We start from the raw sequence: 19,786 nt of genomic DNA, 5'->3' as shown, positions 1-19,786 counted from the left end.
TGTCAAATAATGTGCATGGTTATTCATCTGCCACAAATACTGATGTTAAAAAAGAAATGGTTACCATCCCTAGTTACTAATAAACATTGGGTTTTAAATCATTTGCTATTTTGGCCAAAAAAAATTCCTTTAACATATCAATGGTTTACACAACCCTAACCTAAAAGCAACTAAACAAAAACTACACACATCAAAATCCATCCCCCCCCCCCCAAAAAAAACAAAAAAAAAGTAAAAATCCCCATCAAAAATTAAATTAAAGTACCAAGAACAAAAAACCGCACAAAACCCATACCCCACAAACTAACTAACAATGGAAAATTATTTGTACAAAGTTCTTTTGATTCTTACTCTCTTTTTATTCTTCCTTGTTGCCGTAGATAGCAACATACTTAACAAACACCACCGCAAGTCAAGGTTCAAACCCATTTATCCCGATCCAAGGTTTCCAGTACCCTTCCCAATAAATGACCCTACTAACCCTATAAATGATCATAATGACAATAATAACCCTACAAGTGATGGTGGTGATACCACTATTGATGAGGAAATTACAAGGGGTGATTTTGAGACAGATTTCAATGGGGCATGGGAATTGCTTTCACCAAACTCGGGTGTTTCAGCAATGCAAATCAATTTGATGCCAACAAACAAGATTATTGTGTATGATGCCACCATTTATCGCATCTCTAGGATCCAATATCCACCGGGGGTGCCTTGTGTTCCATTCATGGATGAATTCACCCACCAAATGAAACAAGATTGCTTTGCTCATTCTATGGAATATGATCTTGACACAAATCAAGCTAGGCCACTCAAGGTTCTTTAATTTCTCTCTTCTTTTCAAGAACAATTCCTATGTATTTCTATGCCATAAATGTTTTAAGAATATTCATATATAATTATACTTGCTTTTTTTTATTTATAAGATTTTGAAAGTTATATATAAGTATGACCAACAAAAAATAAGTAATAATTATATAAAAAGTTAATTTTAATGGCATAAAAAATAATTAGAAAATTTATGGATAAGGATAAGTTCAATAACTCACCATTTAAAAGCATTCTTTTTGTAGATAACTTGTTAAGAATTCAGAAGTTATTTTTTAATTGATTATGTTATGTATACACTAAAATAATAAATTATTAAAATTAGTCACCAATATAAAATATATATGTTAGAATATAAATATACATTGAAAATAAATTAAATCACATGTATTTATATACAAATAAATTCGTGATTAATTTTAGTGTACGAATAACATTTTTACTTTTTTAATATAAATAAATTAGAATTTTCCTTATAAAAACCCATTAAATATAAGTTATTGTTAGAGTGTGTTTTACAAGAATGTTTGAAATGATTATGAAGGTAACGGCAGATCCATGGTGTTCATGTGGAGGGCTTGCACCTGATGGAACCCTAATAAGCTCTGGCGGTTTCAGAGATGGATCAAGAACCATCAGATACTATGGTGGACCTAACTGCCAAAAAGACTGTGATTGGAGGGAACATAATGAAGCTTTGAAAGAAGATAGATGGTATGTACCCTACGCTATTTCTACACTACTAATTATAAAATATGGTTAAAGTAAGAATAATTAATTTTTCAAGTTATTGAGTAGAAGTTTGGTGCTTAATATATTAGCTACAATATGTTGTTGTGTTATTAGGTATGGAAGTCAAACAATTCTTCCGAATGGTGATTTCATAGTGATAGGAGGTCGCAGATCTTTTAGCTATGAGTTCCTCCCTAAAGTAGAAGGTCAAATTACCGATAAACCCTACTTCTTCCCATTCCTCTATGAAACCTCAGACCTTGATGAAAACAATCTCTATCCTTTTGTCCACCTTATTCCTGATGGAAATCTCTTCCTTTTCTCCAACAATCGCTCTCTCCTTCTCAATCCAACCAACAACAAGGTTGTCCGCACCTTCCCCGTCCTCCCCGGAGGCTCGAGAAACTACCCGGCCTCCGGCATGTCCGCCCTTCTCCCCATAAACCTGAATAATAATAATGTTACCGCCGAAGTCATGGTATGCGGCGGCAACAACCCCAATGCATTTTTCTTAGCCGAAACTAGAAAAACTTTTCTTTCAGCTCTTCAAGATTGCAATAGGATGGTGATCACAGACCCTAACCCTACGTGGGACTCAGAACGAATGCCTTCAAGGAGGACCATGGGGGATGCCCTAATACTCCCCAATGGACAAATCTTGTTCATTAATGGAGCGCAAGTGGGTACGTCTGCATGGTGGGATGCAGACCAACCCAATTTGACTCCGGTCTTGTATAGTCCTGAAAAGGCGAAAGGAAAGAGATTTAAGGTTATGAAGCCTACGACGATTGCGAGAATGTACCATTCAACCTCCGCAGTGATTCCTAATGGCAAGATTTGGGTTGCTGGTAGCAACACTCATGACACTTACAAAGATCATGATAAGTTCCCAACTGAAACTAGGGTTGAAGGATTCTCTCCTCCTTATCTTGACCCTAAGCTAGACAACTTTCGACCTCAAATCATTGAACAAACTTCCACCAAGGATTTGAAGTATGGAGTTAACTTTGAGACACAATTTTCAGTCAAGAGAGGATTTCATTTGACCAAGAATGATATCAAAGTTACCATGTACTTCCCTCCTTTTACAACTCATGGAGTGTCTATGAGCCAAAGGCTTTTGGTTCTCAAAAATGAAGCTTTTGTTAAAGATATTATTAAGGGGGTTTTTAAGTTAACCTCGGTGGCGCCTCCGGCCGGTGAGGTTGCTCCTCCGGGATATTACTTGCTATTTGTTGTCCACCGTGGGGTACCTAGCAAAGGAATGTGGGTACACATTCAGAAATAGGATATATAAGAATTCTTGGAAGCTATTTTGTGAATAGTTATGTTCTAGTTTTTGTTTTCAAATTCCTCAATTTTTTTTATGTAAAGAAAGAAAATGATGGAAAATAGTAATGTATATCAATGTAAATTAATTACATGCTTTGTTATTTTAGTTCAATTCGTCCAACTTCTTGTAGAAGAGAGTTGCAACGCATAGGAGGAACTAGTTCATATTAGTGTTACGTGAAATGTAAATAATTATGTTAATGATTCAGAAAGGATAGTGGTATCATTTCTCCCTCGAATGCTATTCATCAAATTTTCGAATCCCTTTAATTATTATTATTATTATTATTATTATTATTATTATTATTATTATTCTCACACTATCTCTCATTCTAATTGGACTAATCAAATCAAAATTTCATTTAAAAATTTATTATTATCCAATAAATTATTACATACATAAAATATAATTCAAATCACTAGTATTTATTTAAATAAATGAGCCAACCAATTAAATTTAGTTATTGTTATCCTTTTTTTTTTTTTTTTTTTGGTCGGTGGATTGGACAACCCCCAATCCTAAGTACCCCAATGGATTGGACAACCCCCAATCCTAGGTACACAATACACACCCACACACTCCTCACATACTTACCAATATTTTCTTCTCGGTTGCAGCTGGTAGGACTCGAACCCGAGACCTTTGAGATGGGGAGGGGGCGGAATGCCGTGTGAGCTATGGCTCATTAGTTATTGTTATCCTTTAAAAAGAGAAAGTTCCTCTTTTGATGAAATTGGGTTCAAATAAGAGATTGGGCATGTTGGACTTGTATGTTCTTTTATCTTTTGTATATGATTCCATTGGCCCTTTTCTCTCTGTTATTTTTGGAACTGGGCACCCAATTTTATTTCGTGTTTGAGCCTCCGACCCGTGTGTTTTATTTTTAAAAAACTGTATTAAGTGCTCAACAGCAATTAGGAGCATTCATAGATCGAAAAAAATACAGTCAAAATCTCAATTTAATTTGCACTTTTTATATTTAGATCTAATTAAAATTATATATTTGCAAATCAGATCTGATATTAGATATAGAATATATTAAAAAAATTTATTTTTATAAGAAATAATAAATTTTTTTAGTTTATTTAATAAAACTTTTTTTTCACTTTAATAAAATCTCTTTTTTATTTTTTTGATATATTTATTCTTAAAATATGATGAAATTATTTTTTCTAAAATAAAAAAATACAATGTATATGAATAATTATTAGAGAAAGTCTAGGGGACTAGCACTTTTGTTGAAATCTGGTCAGCACTTAACTATAAAAAAAAATTAATCATACATCATTAGATATTATCTTACACTATCAAAAATATTGATGATGGCTAATTGATGGTTAAACTTCACAAATTCTGTTGGTCCCTAGCACTCCTCTAATTATTATTATATAATTGAAATAAAATATAAATTCAATATATATTATTTATTTATTTATTTATTATTTGGTGCCATACAAATTGGATCTTATACATATATAGATATGATATTCGCAATACGATCTTATTAGATTGAATTTAATGGAATCATATTCGTAAAATATAGACCAAACATAGATAAATACTGTGAATTTATAGATATAATGAACACTCCAAGAGAAATAGCATTAGCTTTCAACGGCGGTGGTGACACGGCTGAAAGCAGTGTCGACCGACGACTCCCCAGGTCACGGTGTGGGGCGACGGTGATATTCCATGTAAGAATCATGACCAGCGTTTAAGAAAGGATCGGAGGAAAAAGGTTTTTCACTTTCTTCATGTATGTCATGTTCTGTGTTGGTCAATGTGGCGTGCACGTCCCATATTAATTTAAGTACACACCCTTCAACTTAATTTATTCCTTCATAGACAATTGAATAAGTGAACTAGTGATGGAATTGAAAATCACTCCCAAGACTCAACACTAGAAGCTGTAACTAGCTATTGAACTCTATAGTCCTATGCACGACATTCTCTTATTCTCTCACCGCGTTCTTCTCTCCAGCTTCACACACCAACTTTTTTCCATGCAAATCGTATAGGAAAAGTACAGGGTACTAATATAATATTTGTCAATTTATTGACAATAATAATTAATTATTATATTTTAAACACATATATAAAGAGACACATTTAAAAAATATATCTATAAAGATACTTTTATTAGATACAACCATAAAAAAGATATTTTTATTAGACATATTTACAAAGATATTTCCATTAAATACAATCATAAATAAGAATTGGTAGAAGTTGACAGATTCTTAGTAACGTAGCGGAATTAAATCATATAATATTACCATTCTACATATTTTTATTTGGACTAAAATTGAAAGCCTAACTCTCTTTGGATAGTAATCTCCTAAAGTAAATCTCAATATGATCATGTACAAAAAACTAGATATTCAAAATTTACTTTTCAAAAAAAATACCTGCTATATTATCATCTGCTTATTGAATTGATGATATGTGAAGCTAATGATATCAGACATCAAATTGTGACATACACTTTTTCTAATCCGTGTAATATATAATTGTATATGGAAACAAACTTCTAATTTGAAATACAATTAGAACGTACATAAATTCGTTATAAAAAAATATTACGTGCACATAAAAAATTAATTACTAAATTAGTTAATATATATATATATATAAATTCATGTGTTATTTAACTCAATTTATATAGTATATATTTTATATTTTAATATGTATTTTATACGAATGACTGAGTTTTAGTATACACGTTACGTTAAGTAATTGTTCTTTATTAATTACTAGGCTGCGTGCTCTCATCACAATCACATAGTCACATTATAACAATAATTTAATTAGAATGTCAAATGTCACTATTATGAAAATAAAGGTTAATAATATACTCGGATGGAAACTAACCAATTAAATTTTTAATTCATCTTTCATCTTTATAATATAGAGCAGCATGCTATATATATAAAGTGATCTAGATGGAACCAAAAGACAAACGACCAAATTTTCAACTCCATATAAAACATACACCAAACACATATACATATGGCAGCAGCATCCGAAAAAATGTTTTTGGCTTTGTTGTTCATATTTTTCATGGCACGAGGGATTATCATAGTGGATGCAAACTTTGGTAAAAGCATGTATCTCACATGGGGTACCCAACATGCTTCAATTCAGGGTGAAGATCTTCAGCTTGTGTTACATCAAACTTCAGGTATACAATAATCTACTATATATGCTTCTCATGCACCCAATTATTGTTATTTCTAATCATTCTATATATATTTCTTTGCTAATTAATAAGTTAATTATTCTATTTGGTTACGTAGGAATAATGTAGTGTTTGAGGATAAAAAATATATTGTAAACGATATCAAGAGTAATTATTTGTTTTATTGTGGAGTAAGTAGATATATAAATAAATTCATTTTTGTGAGCTTAATTAACAATCTTGCTATTTAGCATCGCTCTAAAAATTGAATTGAGAACTGAAAATCGGTTATTGAATCAGTTCGATTTAAGATAAAAATCAATCAACAATAAATCGATTAGAATAAAAAGATCGATCAAACAATCAGTTATGGAACCAATCTAATTATTTAATGGTTAAATAATTTAAAATTATAAAATATAAAAAAATATTTTTTAAATTATATATTTTATACATAAATAAACACTAAAAAATATATTTTATACATAAACATATTATTTTATATACTCATCGGTTTAATTACTTATTTAAACCTTTAAACATGTGAACCTCTCATTTTTACTAATTCAATTACCGATTTAATTTCCAGAATTTTGCTATTTTAAAAGAGAAAAAAAAGAAAAACAATTAAGAAAAAATATTTTAAAATTTTTATTTAAAAATCTATTAAAAATAATTTAAAATTCTCAATCATTTCTCTTGAAAATTAATATTGAGAAAAATTGTAATTAACGAAGTGAAAACATGGGTTGAGTTATAATTTCAGGTTCTGCTGCTCAAACAAAGATACCATTCTTATTTGGAAGTATAGAATCGAAAATCAAACTGGTACCTAATAATTCTGCAGGAACTGTTACAGCCTATTATGTAAGTAGTTCATTGGATACACAATTATTGATTTTGTTCCGTTTTATCTATCACTAATAATTTTATTTATTTTATTGTTGGAATGGGTAAAGCTATCCTCTACAGGAAGTCAACATGATGAGATAGACTTTGAGTTCTTAGGCAACATTTCAGGACAACCATATATTGTCCACACAAACATATATACACAAGGAAATGGAAGCAAAGAGCAACAATTTTACCTTTGGTTTGACCCTACCGCTGATTTTCACAATTACACCATTCATTGGAACCCCACTCAAGTTGTGTAAGTTTATCAATTTCATTTATCACACTTTTTGGATGAACAAAGCAGAGAATTAAGTCACGAAAATGGGACGGTAAAAATTTAGATGCAGTCAACTTTACGTAAAGTTAATAGTTGAAAGTCGTTAAATAATTGATTGATTTGACTAAATTTTTATCTAACAACTTTTAGTTATTAACTTCACATGAAGTTGCTGTATTTGAGTTTTACCATTATACTTTTTGTTAGTTAAACAAAATGTTAACTTTTTATTATTTATATATATTGATGATTCAGATTTAAAAGGATAATTTATTAAACTGGTCCAAAAATTTTTAATTTGTTTATTTCATTTAATAGCAAGTCATTTTTCAAGAAATTTTGCATTCTCTATATTTTTTTTCTAAGTATTAAGATTTATCTTAAATTTGATATATAAATTATTATATATTTTTTAAAAATAACTTTTTTGAATTCATCGTTGTATTAAAGTCAATTCAATTTAACCGATTTGTCAATTTTTTACCTTATTTGCAATAAGCTTTTTGAATTGAAACTAATCCGGTTGAATCAGTTAGTTTGACCTAATTTTCATAAGCATAATTGAAACATGTAAAAGTGTTTAATTATTTTTTCCCTTTTCCTTAAAAAAAATAGGTGGTATATTGATAGCATACCGATTAGAGTTTTTATGAACAATGAAGAGGAGGGCATAGCATACCCAAACAAGCAAGGAATGAAAGTATACACAAGCCTATGGAATGCAGATGATTGGGCCACAAGGGGTGGTTTGGTGAAGACTAATTGGACCAATGCACCATTCATTGCAAGGTTGAACCGTTTCAGAGCAAGGGCTTGCAAATGGAATGGACCAATTAGCATAAACAATTGTGCCTCTAATGTCCCTTCTAATTGGTGGACTTCACCCATTTACAAGCAATTAAGCTATGCACAGATGGGTCAGTTATATTGGGTTAGAAACAATTACATGATCTATGATTACTGCAAAGATACCAAGAGATTCAATGGTCAAGTGCCTCCTGAATGTTTTAAGACACAGTTCTAAGTGTTAAATCAACCATAATTACTTCAATCATGGTATCTTTATATGAATATTATATTATAAATTATTAGATAATTCAATCAAATATATCAATTTATCTACTCATTTATAATATAATTTTAAGTCATATGTCATATGTCATGTGAATTTTTATAAGACAGAATCTATTCATGCGGGAGTTTGTTTTGTCTTTTGTCTCAATATTTTTAATTTGTTTATGGGATTCAGAGTTCAGACTTTGTGATTTAATTATTGTTCATGAACTGAATAATACTGCCTTGTGCATTGTAATTTTTCGGTTATTTTCATCTTTATTTCCTTCTTATTGTATGTTAAAATCTCTTATTCTTTATTATTATAAGTCACTCTAAATGTATAATTTACAAGTGTAAAATATCTTTCATCTTTTGAATAATGATTATCGAAGATTAGAATTTGGAAAAATATACAAGTATATATGTGAAGAAAAATTAGGATTAAATAATTATTATCGAATATTAGGATTCGAAGAGAATATATTAAGTAAAAATATGGAAAAAAAAATAGAATTTGGAGAAAAAATTATGATTAAAGAGACAAAAAAAAGATATAAATGTATTTATTGATAATAGTAAATGATATTTTTGGCAAAAAAATAATTGAAACTTCTTTTATTTTTATTTTTTAAAGTAAGATATTGTTGGTTTCTAAAAAAGACAAATAATTGTTTTTAAAATATAATTAAAAAAGTTTCTCTTTAAAAAAAAACTTTTTCCACTTAAAAAAGCCAAACAACACTTAATGGATGTCTATAAATGTTTCTATAAATGCTTATTAAATTCAGAAACATGCATGTAATAACAAAATCAAGGTTTAGGAGTATGCTTCATTCCAATTTCATCAAGTAGGACCAGAATTTAGCACCTGCTTCAGGCTTTAATTTTAAACACCTGAATTATTATACCATTTAGGATAAAATGCATTTAAAGATGTATTGAAATTTTGATTATATATATAAGATTTGTTTACCAGTCTCCAAACATATTATGGAATTCAATTAATCCAATAAAACCATGTAAACATTCAACATGATGCGTTACTATTCTCATGAGTCAATTTCATACACAATCTAACCAAGCTTAAGATGACTTGAAAATGAAATAGAGGAAAATGTGTAGACAAATTAATTAGGGTACTCGTTTCGTTCTAATTATTCGAAATCGCTTTTGTAATTTGATTTTTCTTTTCTAAAAAAATACTTTGAATTTTTTTTTTTAAATGTTGGTTATTTTATAAACTTATACAAATATGTGAATTTTTTTAAGCATAACCAAACACACCCATAAACTAGAGCAAGCAGACAAAAAATAGATGGCGTGCAAGGAAATAACATTAATTATTGTACAAATTTCTAGATCTAACAAAGAACCTTGGATTTTTCTTGGGGAGAAAAAAAAAAAAAAACATACAACGATGTTAACACCTTAAATGTTGTGTTTAGGAAGATGACAAAGAAGACAATTTTATCATTGCCAATGTAAAAAAATTAGAAATAATATATCATATAAATTATAAAATTTTGTTTATTTGTGTCTTGTAAAGGTTACGTGGAGAAAATGGTCATGCCTTATTCTCAATTGATTTAATTTATATCAATTTTGAGTTCTTTCATCAATTCAAACTATATTACATTTGATTGAATCATTTTGCTTATATATTTTGAATGTAATTAAATCCGAACCAAATTTTATCAATTTGAATTCGAGTGACTTCTAAAATATTGCAAACTAAAATTCATCAAATCTAATTAAAAAAAAACTCATTTAACATTTGTAAAATAATATTTAACCATGGTATAAATGAAAAAGTGATGCAATAAAAAAGCCAAGGCGAAGGGGAGGAGGAAGCTGATTTATGATGAGAGTATTAATGGTGGGGGCTGGTTGTGGATGATTGGTCGCAGGTGGAGGTAGTTGGAAGCGAGCCATTGCATGGACTCCAGTGGGGTAGGATACGGTGATGACGAGCTGAGGAAGGTTGGTATAAATTTTAAAGTTTATTAACTAGTTTTGGTTGGTGGAATAGTCAGATTAATTGGTTATTTAAGTAGATTTGAATTCTGTTTTTTTGTGCATGCAATAATATTTTGCTAGCACAGACTTTTAAATAAAATTCAGATTCGTAATTGATAAATTTTTAATATATTGGGATAGAAAATATCAAAAAATAAAAATATTTAAAAGATTTTGAATTCCAAATTTTTATTGAATTAATAGAGTTAGATGTATTAAATAAGAATTCAATCGAAATTGAATTGAATATAATAAAATAATATATTTATGTATAAAAATAAAATATATAATTTTTTATAATTTATTATTTTAAATTGATTAATCACTAAAAAATAAACCAATTTACAAGTTAACAAATTGTTTGACCCATTTTTTTTATATTTTAATCGGTTCACTATTAATTGGTTTTATCTTGAACTAAATGTAGTTGGTTTTTATTTTTTTAGTTAATTTTTTTATTAAAATTGATGGTTGATTAAAAATTATGAAAGTAAAACTCTCTCTCTCTCTCTCTCTCTATATATATATATATATATATATATATATGAGTTATTCTTCGCATACAAGCGATTAAAGCTTGTAAACCTTACGAGTTCAATTAAAACTAACTCAAAACGCGCTTCGAACCATTCTTCTTTCTCTTCGTCTTCTCCTTCTTCTTTTCTTTCGTTTTTGCCTTCTCTTTTTCCTTCTTCTTCTTCTTGCTGCACGTTCTTCTTCTTTTCTTTCGTTTCTGCACGTTCTTCTTCCTCGTCTTCCTCTTCTTCTTCTTCTTCTTCTTCATTTACGTTCTTTTCTCTCTGTTTTTTCATTTTTTTTTCGATTTTTCATAGTGAAATCGTTTTTGAAGAAAAAGAAGCAGCAGAAGATGAGGAGGAGAAAGAGAAAGAGTTCTGAATTATGCATAAGATGTACTTCAACGAATTTTGGGTGTATTTCTTAAATCCTTTGGGTGTAGTTTTGTAATCTTTTGGGTGTATTTCTGTAATCCTTTGGGTGTATTCCTATAATCGTTTTGGGTGAATTCCTATAACCGTTTGGGTGTATTTTTGTTGGGTGTATTTCTGTAATCGTTTGGGTGTATTTCTGAAGTTAAAAAGGATTATAGAAATACACCCAAAGGATTACGAATACACCCAAAAGATTTAAGAAATACACCCAAAATTCGTTGCATAATTTAGAACTCTTTCTCTTTCTCCTCATCTTCTGCTGCTTCTTCTTCTTCAAAACGATTTCAAAGCTTAATTTAAGAAACCATGAAAATCGAAAAAAAACGAAGAAGAAGAAGAAGAAGAACCGTTCTGAGTGTAGCGCTTTGAAAACAGGAAAATCGAAAAAAAAAAAACGAAGAAGAAGAAGAAGAAGAAGAAGAAGAAGAGGAAGAGGAAGAGGAAGAGGAAGAGGAAGAGGAAGAAGAACCGTTCTGAGTGTAGCGCTTTGAAAAAGGAAACGGTTGAATAACGCATTAAAAGGCCCGTATGTGTAGCAACTTGTAAGACTTGTAAGTCAAAAAGACTTATATATGTAGCACTCCTTATATATATATAGAACATTGTTTACAAAAAATAAAAACAAATAAAAATAAAATAAGATAAGAACAAATAAAGATAAAATAAAAATAAAATAAGAACAAAAATAAGAGAGAAAAAATAAGATAATAAATAAAAATAAAATAAAAATTTAATAATTTTTTATTAATTTGATCGAAGGTCGATTCGATTAAGTTTTTAAAATAATGATAAATTTATACAAATATTAATATCTCTTAACAAAATAACTGTTTAAAAGATATGTAAGGTGACAAATAAATTCTTGAAAATTTACACTTTGAATTAACGTCTTTAATAGTAGATATAGATATATTACCTTTAAATTAACTCTTATTATTAAGGTAGAAGATTTTAATTTAAACTAACATACGTTTGTTATCTTAAAGGACTTATTGATATTTTTTTAAGAACTAATTTGTATGAAATATTATTATTTAGGAATTTATTTGTCACTTTATTCTTAACAAATTATTTAAGAGTAAATAGTCAAAATCGTCCCTGAAAGATATCTCGATCTCCATTTTCGTCTCCGAAAGATAAATTTAATAAAAATCGTCCTCGAAAGATTTAAAATTAATCACGTTAGTCCCTCCTTCTATTCTGTCACTAACAATGTTAATTTTGCTGACGTGGCACATGAGTTTTTTTTGTCAAGGTTCAAACCATTAGAAAATTGGAGCCCCAACCTAACGACCCAACCCGGAGATTACAGACTCTCCTTATCCTCTACGCGTCTCAGCCTCCATGCTAGTTCCAACAGTTGCTGGCTCCTCGTCAATGTCGTTTTTTCCGCTGTCACCTACATTGGCGCCTTCGCATCAACTCCCATCAGTATCTATTTCCATACCCCAACCCACCCAAACCCCAAACTGACCCTCTCTCTCTCTCTCTCTCTCTCTCTCTCTCTCTCTCTCTCTCTCTCTCTCTCTCTCGTGCAGAATTTGAATTCAAAGAGCAGGATTGGGGACACTGATCCAATATTGTTGGACATCCTACATTTGGCAGGGGAGGTTAACAGGTTCGGGTTCACTTGAACGCCAAGGGAGAAAAATAGATTGGTGCACGAAAGATACCCATAGAACTCGGTGGAGCGCTGGAGCAATGCTGGACGATTAACCCGCCCCTGAACTCAAGGTAGTGATCTGACACGACGTCGAGAGTCGTCGGGGAGCAAGGATTGAGCGGCGTCAACAGAACCAGCAGCAGGGACAGCAACAAATGGTGTCAGGAGCCATGGATAGAGGAGCATACGTCCGAAGAAGCTCAGATCAGGGGCGGAGACCGAACAGAAATATCGTTTAGAAGACAATGACGACGACGGAAGTTCGAATTCGTCCTCCTTGGCGCAACGACGACCGCGTTCCGCAAGTAGTGCTCTGTGATGCGGCTAACCGAATTAGATTAGGGGTGGAAAGCAAGCACTATACCATTGATGCGGCAGTGGCAGCAGCTGTGGAGTAGGGCTCTAAGACTCTTGATAGATGGCGGAGGTTAACGTTTAGGCAAGACGTGATATCGTGGTTACTGGAGACGATGCGCAGTGTGAAGCTTGAAGAACCACTATTGTGGGGGTTGTGTTGTAGTGGGACGGGAATGGAGGCTCGAAGCTACTCAAATGGGTTGAGGAGGGATTTTTGGGGCAGGTACGGATAGGTCGGGATTCTGGGTAGCTAGGGTTCTGTTTCTGTTTATTGGGCTTAACAACCCATGACCAAAAAGAAAAAAAAACTAACGTGCCATATCAACAAAATTAACGTTGTTAGTAATAGAATAGACGAAAAGACTAATGTGATTGATTTTAAATCTTTAGAAGACGATTTTAATTAAATTTATTTTTTGGAGACGAAAATGAAGATCAATGTATGTTTTAAGGACGATTTTGACTATTAACTTAATTATTTAAAGATAAAAATATCAGACAAAAATTTTGAAGAGCTACGTAATCGACCCGGCCCATTGGGTATTGCTGATACTTGATCCATCCCGAAACAAGATGAAAGGACGAAACTATCCCTATGCAGTGAGCAGCAGCCACCAGGGTCTCACTCATATCTCAGATCGAAGTTGTTTTATCGTCGTGGCTAGCTTCCTGTTCTTCGCACTCTTTTAATTGATGTTCCCAATCCCATAGTTTTCAAACTCCTTCTTTTAGGGTTCTTAATTCATTCACCATGGAACGCATCATCGCCTCCAAGTACAAGCTCGGCCGCAAGATCGGAAGCGGTTCCTTCGGCGAAATCTACCTAGGTCTCTCTCTCATCATTCCTCACTCTCCTGATTTTTTTGTTTTTAATCTTCTGTCTTTCTGAATTGCGATTCGTGATTCCGCAGCTACGCATGTTGATACCTTCGAGATCGTCGCCGTCAAGATCGTACGCTCCATTCCTCAGCTCAATCGTTTTATTTTTCTGAATAATTTTAGCTGCTAGACCTTTGTTTGCGTATCTGATTGTTGCGCATGGTGTTTTTTTTTTAAACGGTTGTTGCTTTGAGCTAATCGTTGTTTGTTGCAATTCTGGTTGTTAAAGCTTTGCTATTTTTTGTATTTTCACGCTGCTTAACTTTCTCTTGGTGGGATTTGGTTTGGTGTTGTTGCAGGAGAACACTAAAACGAAGCATCCTCAATTGCTTTATGAGGCCAAGCTTTACAACATTCTCCAAGGAGGAAGTATGGTTTTTTTCTTTTTGGAAATATTAAGCTATTTTCTGAGTGAGGAAGAAAAACAAAGGAATTGACTTTTGACTTTTGAGTGTTTTTATTTTCTTAATATGTAGGCGGCATTCCTAGCATAAGATGGTCTGGTGTAGATGGGGAGGATAATGTTCTTGTGATGGATTTGCTGGGGCCTAGTCTTGAGGATCTCTTTGTGTATTGTGGAAGGAAGTTCTCATTGAAGACAGTATTGATGTTGGCTGATCAAATGGTGACCTTGCTTATCTTTCACTTCTTTTATTTTATTTTTTAGTTATAAGGGTAACCACTTTGCCATAAAATTAACCACTTACCTGTTTTATTTTTGTTTATTTTTTTCCAGCTGAAACGGATGAATTGTTTTAGCACTCTTTATCTGCTATACGTTCTGCTGAAAATTTTGTCATGTGCATCACTATTATAAATCTTGTTGTGTGTTCTGATGCTAAGAGTGCGTTTGGTATTGACTCTTTCTTAATTTTGTTGGGATGCAGATGACTAGAATAGAATATGTGCATTCCAAAGGTTTTCTACATAGAGATATAAAGCCTGACAACTTCCTCATGGGACTTGGTCGGAAAGCAAACCAGGTAGCTACATGGTTATTGCTGCAACGCTGTTTCGCGTTACTTAGGTTTTAGCAATTGAGTGGCACTTTTGTTCTTCAGCTCTTTGTTAGTGTTAAGGCACCATGCATGCATAATGAAATTGTTCTACTTGTCAGGTTTACATAATTGATTTTGGGCTTGCAAAACGATATCGGGACTCTACAACCAATCGCCACATCCCTTACAGGTTTCTATAATTCTTCCATTGACTTGGTTCAGTTCTCTTTTCCCTTCTACTTTTCAAATTTTGGTTTGATGTGAAATTGTCACTCATCTGGCTGTAAGTTCGTTGTCAGAATCCAACCAATTTCTTAAGCAGCTTTCTTGAAGATTGTTTAATATTTTTGTGTGTATCTCTTTCCTTCTGCATCTCTCTTCTCATCCCTCGTTGTCCCATTCAGGGAGAACAAAAACTTAACGGGGACTGCACGCTATGCAAGTTGCAATACACATCTTGGGATTGGTAAGTCTGACGTCAGAAGTTATTTAACTGCTTCATTGCAAACAAGCTGAATTAACTTTTTCCTGTTCTATCTTACTTCTAGAGCAAAGTCGGCGGGATGATTTGGAGTCATTGGGATATGTGCTTCTCTACTTTCTCAGAGGAAGGTACAACTTTCTTCTGCTGCTGCTTCTTTTGTTACACTAGCATTTGTCTCATCTTCCTTTAGAGAGAAGCATAATGCAATGTATTAACTTCTAAATGACCAAATATTTGTGTTTAGCCTTCCTTGGCAAGGTCTAAAGGCTGCAACAAAGAAGCAGAAGTATGACAAAATATGTGAGAAGAAAGTGTCAACCCCTATTGAGGTAAGTGGTTGAAGTTTTGAAGTGTACTGTCCACCCCTACTTGGTAACGGTTCTTATTTTCTAGTTATTTTCTATAGGTTCTTTGCAAATCTCATCCTGTAGAGTTTGCTTCATACTTCCATTACTGCCACTCTCTGACCTTCGATCAGCGACCTGACTATGGATTCTTGAAGCGCCTATTTCGGGAACAATTTGCTCGGGAAGGTGACTATTTCTTGGCCTTTGTGAATAATTTTAAATCAAACAAGTTTCCGAACAATAATGTATCTTCCTAATATTGCATGAGATAGAATCTTACAGATTATGCGGTCTTTATGCTCTCGTCACATAATGCTTACTATTGTCCACTAATCAACACTAGCATGGTTCACGCTGCTGCAAAATCTATTGATTTTAAAAGATGCCTTTTGTGCACATATGGTCTTTCCTTGTGCAGACTTCATGTCCCAATGTAGTAAAGTTGGCACATCTATGTTTTTCATCTCTGCTCTTAGGTTTAACTTCCTCCTGTTCCGTTTGCTGGTGTATCGCAGGGTTTGAATTTGATTATGTGTTTGATTGGACTATTTTAAAGTACCAGCAGGCACAAAAGAATAGAGTCCAGGCTCACTCATCTGTAAGTAATTTCTCCTTTTGGGCTTTTACCATGTACTTTTGAGTTCTCCCATATGATTTTGGCAGTACTATATTTTGTCATGTTGCAGGTGGTCCCGGGAGCAAGCAACAGTCGTGCAACACCAATGGACTTTGACAACCATCGAGGTTGATGCATCTCAAATTAATGTTCTTCTGCATAAAAAAATATCTTGTATATTTCCTATTATACTGATCTTGAGGTTTTTTCAGGTGATGCTACAGAGCACATTAAATCAGGCAATGCCACTGGCTCTGGTGTTAAATTTCAGTTTAAATCACCTGCTGTTAAAAATCCACTCGACAAGAATGACAAGAATGTAAGTCATCTTAGTTGAAGTCTCTTGGTGCAATAATTAAGTCACAGTTCTTTGGTTACATATTTCTCTGTTTTAAATTTATAGAATAGATAAATGTGTTTAACTAGAATTATTCAATTTCTTCTATTTTTTCCCCTAGATTTTTGGCGAAGCAAATATACCCTCTACTTCCCATTCTCATGCTGGTCCCTCAAAAAGGAACTCCTTGAAGCCTGCTCCGTCCTCCGATGCTGTTAACCCTGGCCATGGGCAAGGCAGTAAAGTTGGCCCTTCAAGTAGCTGGATTTCATCTCTGCATCGCATATCATCTGCCAAATGAACATCCAATATGGTAATTTTCTGGTTCATACTACTTTTGTTGTCTTACTTTCTATTTTCCATATTCACCACTCCTATCCTTGATCCTTGATTGTTTATATTTTGCTGTATTTCCAGATGTGGAAGTGGTCCTGAAGAGTGCCTTCTGCATACATGAAGTTGCAATTAATGGTGGATGGCTTGCATCGTTTGTATGCTTTTAGTCAATATTTCAAGTACTCTCTCCACGAAGACTGCAAAGGTGCTACAAGGTTGATAAATTTCATAGCTCAATTTTTGAGGTCATCGTGTGTTGCTTTTTCCCAAAGGTGACTACAAACGATTGTTTGGTTTAATATACAGACTACCAGGCTTCACACGTTTCCTGTACATAGGTTTCAAATTTGAATTTGGCACACAGCAATGTTGTGTATTCATGTTTTTTTAATGTAAAATTAATGTGTGAATGTAGCCTCATTTTCCCTTATACTTGATGATAATTATCCTGGTGCCATGATAAGTGGTGACAGTGTGATTTGCATTGATTGACAATGTTATGAATTGCAGGTGAATTCATAGTTTCTCTCTTGATGAGTTATATTTGATCTCAGCTCTCAGCCTTTTTCTGGTTGTTATTTATTTTGACTGGATTATGTTATCTATTTGTATAAGATACAAGGACCTTGTAGCTTAACTGCATATATACATGTTTTGAAGCATCCATAAATAAAATTTCTTTAGAAAAAAGGGAAAAGAAAGGGAGGGGGGCTTTTAAATATTTTATCAATTGGTGTTTGGCTTCTGTATTCTCGTCTTGACATAATCTACCTCCTAAGATGGTAAGTTGAACTTCGTGTTATTGACTAGCATATCCAAAATAATCTTAGCAAAAATATTTAGCGGAAAGATCGCTGAAAATTATGGTTTCTTAATACATATTGATGGGGTTGTTGGTGGCAACTATTTAACACCCAAAAATATGATTATGTTCTGCTATGTTGCAGAGGGATGAGGCCACTCAGTTATTGAGATCTGTATCTTGTTTTAGAATTTTTATGTTGGTCTAAAGAGGATATTTTAGGAAAAATCTTAAATTTCTAGGCAGTGTCACTTGTTAACTTTAAATAATTGCCTCTAGTTGGAAGTTTCAGAGATATGTTGCTTTTAATTACCTGTGGTTTATAGTTATTTCATTCAAGTTTTTAATTCAACCATGATGCTCAGGAATCACTTCTTTACTTGTAGGTAGAACAAATATGGCGCTCAGCCAGATTAGATTGTACAATTCTTGGGATGAATGAGTTGTAATTTTGTGTAGTTCAAGGTTAGGATAAACTGCTGCCTATTTGAAGTTCCTGTGAAAAATTAATTGCAAATGAACAGCTCAATTATCGGTTCACATTTTTTCTTTTGCAGGGTTTCTTTTCTCAATCATGACTGAAGGATGAAATATATCAGTATACTAGAATTTGTGTGATGAATGCCACCATCAACCAGAACATATGACTCTAGACAGATTGGATTGACATAGTGCTCGGGGACTTCTTGAGCCTGAGATGTGATATGGATATTTAATTGCTATGATTCTCTCTGTAAACAGATTGCAAATTTCATTTTCAGCTAGTCTAAATGATTGGCTGATGCAGTTAGGTGCTGATTCTGGGAAGTTCTCTGCCCAGATGTAAAGATTTTCTAAGAATTGGTGCATCTGAAGGTGGTTAACTTCATGTCGTGAATTAAGTTTTGTTAAGGGCATTACTGAGAGTTGAATACGTTTTTGAACGAAGATAAATTGTAAGTTTCATGGTTCCTTCGCTTTGATGTGATGAGTATCCATCATTCGTTGCTGACATATGCATCATATGTTGCATTATTGTGGAGCTGCAGAATTTGTTAGAATATCAGGCATTCATGGTGAATATTGAAGCCATAAACGTGTACACTATTTGAAGGTATTTTTATTCAAGCACTTTTGTAATACTGTAGTAGATACCCCAGGATCAACTAGTGTTTGGTATGAACAGAGATCATGAAGATTTCAGATTCCAGAGCACATGTTATGTCATTGGTGTTTTTAAAATACCAAGTATTGAAATGCAGTCTGAGGTGTGAAGTGAATGGAAATTGTGCTTGAAACAGAGGAGTAACTTGATTCTTGAATGGCAATATCAATGACATTTGACAGTGGTAGGAATATGAGGAATCGATCACCAACCAAACCAATACCAATCTAAATTCTGAAACGAATGAATGCAAGTGGAAACGTTTACTTAGATTTGTCACGTTTTAGGTTCCAAACACGTTTAAGTTCCTTCGCTACCAAACAATGATCCAGAATCTTGGCAGCAGAGGTTAGATTTGTCATATAGTTTCGTTGAGGCTAGTTTCTGTGAAGAAAAATGGTCGAGATTTTGAAAGAATTAGTAGAAACTTGTACGTCATTTATCTAGCAAAAGTTAAATTATTTTGCACTTCTCGTTAGTTCAATATTGTCACCATCCAACCCCTTATTCAATCCTTTTGTTTTGTTTTGCTTTTATTTTTTTTTCGTTTTTC

At 32.7% G+C, this 19,786-nt stretch overlaps 3 protein-coding genes across 9 annotated transcripts; all 3 read left to right on the top strand.

Annotated features, from left to right (window-relative positions):
• The first annotated feature begins 218 nt into the window (after window positions 1–218).
• LOC112802111 (aldehyde oxidase GLOX1-like) lies at window positions 219–3,134 on the top strand. The gene is made up of 3 exons (XM_025845159.3): window positions 219–820; window positions 1,376–1,545; window positions 1,678–3,134. The coding sequence occupies exons 1-3, from the start codon at window positions 314–316 to the stop codon at window positions 2,849–2,851; spliced, it is 1,851 nt and encodes a 616-aa protein (XP_025700944.3). The 5' UTR covers window positions 219–313; the 3' UTR covers window positions 2,852–3,134.
• Window positions 3,135–5,866: 2,732 nt separating this feature from the next.
• Window positions 5,867–8,424, top strand: LOC112802112 (probable xyloglucan endotransglucosylase/hydrolase protein 26). The gene is made up of 4 exons (XM_025845160.3): window positions 5,867–6,077; window positions 6,841–6,941; window positions 7,034–7,227; window positions 7,864–8,424. The coding sequence occupies exons 1-4, from the start codon at window positions 5,906–5,908 to the stop codon at window positions 8,270–8,272; spliced, it is 876 nt and encodes a 291-aa protein (XP_025700945.1). The 5' UTR covers window positions 5,867–5,905; the 3' UTR covers window positions 8,273–8,424.
• A 5,436-nt stretch (window positions 8,425–13,860) lies between these two features.
• Window positions 13,861–19,368, top strand: LOC112802110 (casein kinase 1-like protein 3). Of its 7 annotated transcripts, none has more exons than XR_011882283.1 (18): window positions 13,861–14,117; window positions 14,202–14,242; window positions 14,469–14,538; window positions 14,646–14,794; window positions 15,057–15,152; window positions 15,287–15,357; window positions 15,572–15,633; window positions 15,716–15,779; window positions 15,896–15,980; window positions 16,058–16,184; window positions 16,514–16,596; window positions 16,685–16,742; window positions 16,827–16,933; window positions 17,073–17,264; window positions 17,369–17,502; window positions 18,476–18,554; window positions 18,647–19,024; window positions 19,118–19,368. XR_011882283.1 is itself a non-coding variant. In XM_025845157.3 (15 exons), exons 1-14 carry the CDS (start codon window positions 14,042–14,044, stop codon window positions 17,250–17,252), a joined length of 1,269 nt encoding a protein of 422 aa, XP_025700942.1. In that variant the 5' UTR covers window positions 13,861–14,041; the 3' UTR covers window positions 17,253–17,264; window positions 17,369–17,828. The 7 variants fall into 7 exon arrangements, 1 of the variants encoding a protein (XP_025700942.1); XR_011882282.1 differs by having other exon boundaries at window positions 17,369–17,559; XR_003202196.3 differs by having other exon boundaries at window positions 18,647–19,368.
• Window positions 19,369–19,786: the final 418 nt, after the last annotated feature.

Source organism: Arachis hypogaea, chromosome 5 (genome assembly GCF_003086295.3).
Source record: "Arachis hypogaea cultivar Tifrunner chromosome 5, arahy.Tifrunner.gnm2.J5K5, whole genome shotgun sequence".
Taxonomy (NCBI): Eukaryota; Viridiplantae; Streptophyta; class Magnoliopsida; order Fabales; family Fabaceae; genus Arachis; species Arachis hypogaea.
The sequence above is the reverse complement of the archived record's forward strand: the minus strand, read 5'-3'. Positions and strand labels throughout refer to the sequence as shown.

Bases quoted from the DNA above. Each gene is read 5' to 3' on its own strand.
- LOC112802110 (XM_025845157.3), top strand. From the start codon at position 14,042: ATGGAACGCATCATCGCCTCCAAGTACAAGCTCGGCCGCAAGATCGGA. The intron at 14,118-14,201 runs GTCTCTCTCTCA...GTGATTCCGCAG, and splicing joins CTTCGGCGAAATCTACCTAG to CTACGCATGTTGATACCTTC. The intron at 15,780-15,895 runs GTACAACTTTCT...ATTTGTGTTTAG, and splicing joins CTCTACTTTCTCAGAGGAAG to CCTTCCTTGGCAAGGTCTAA.
- LOC112802112 (XM_025845160.3), top strand. From the start codon at position 5,906: ATGGCAGCAGCATCCGAAAAAATGTTTTTGGCTTTGTTGTTCATATTT. The intron at 6,078-6,840 runs GTATACAATAAT...TTATAATTTCAG, and splicing joins TGTGTTACATCAAACTTCAG to GTTCTGCTGCTCAAACAAAG. The intron at 7,228-7,863 runs GTAAGTTTATCA...TAAAAAAAATAG, and splicing joins TGGAACCCCACTCAAGTTGT to GTGGTATATTGATAGCATAC.
- LOC112802111 (XM_025845159.3), top strand. From the start codon at position 314: ATGGAAAATTATTTGTACAAAGTTCTTTTGATTCTTACTCTCTTTTTA. The intron at 821-1,375 runs GTTCTTTAATTT...ATGATTATGAAG, and splicing joins ATCAAGCTAGGCCACTCAAG to GTAACGGCAGATCCATGGTG. The intron at 1,546-1,677 runs GTATGTACCCTA...TTGTGTTATTAG, and splicing joins GCTTTGAAAGAAGATAGATG to GTATGGAAGTCAAACAATTC.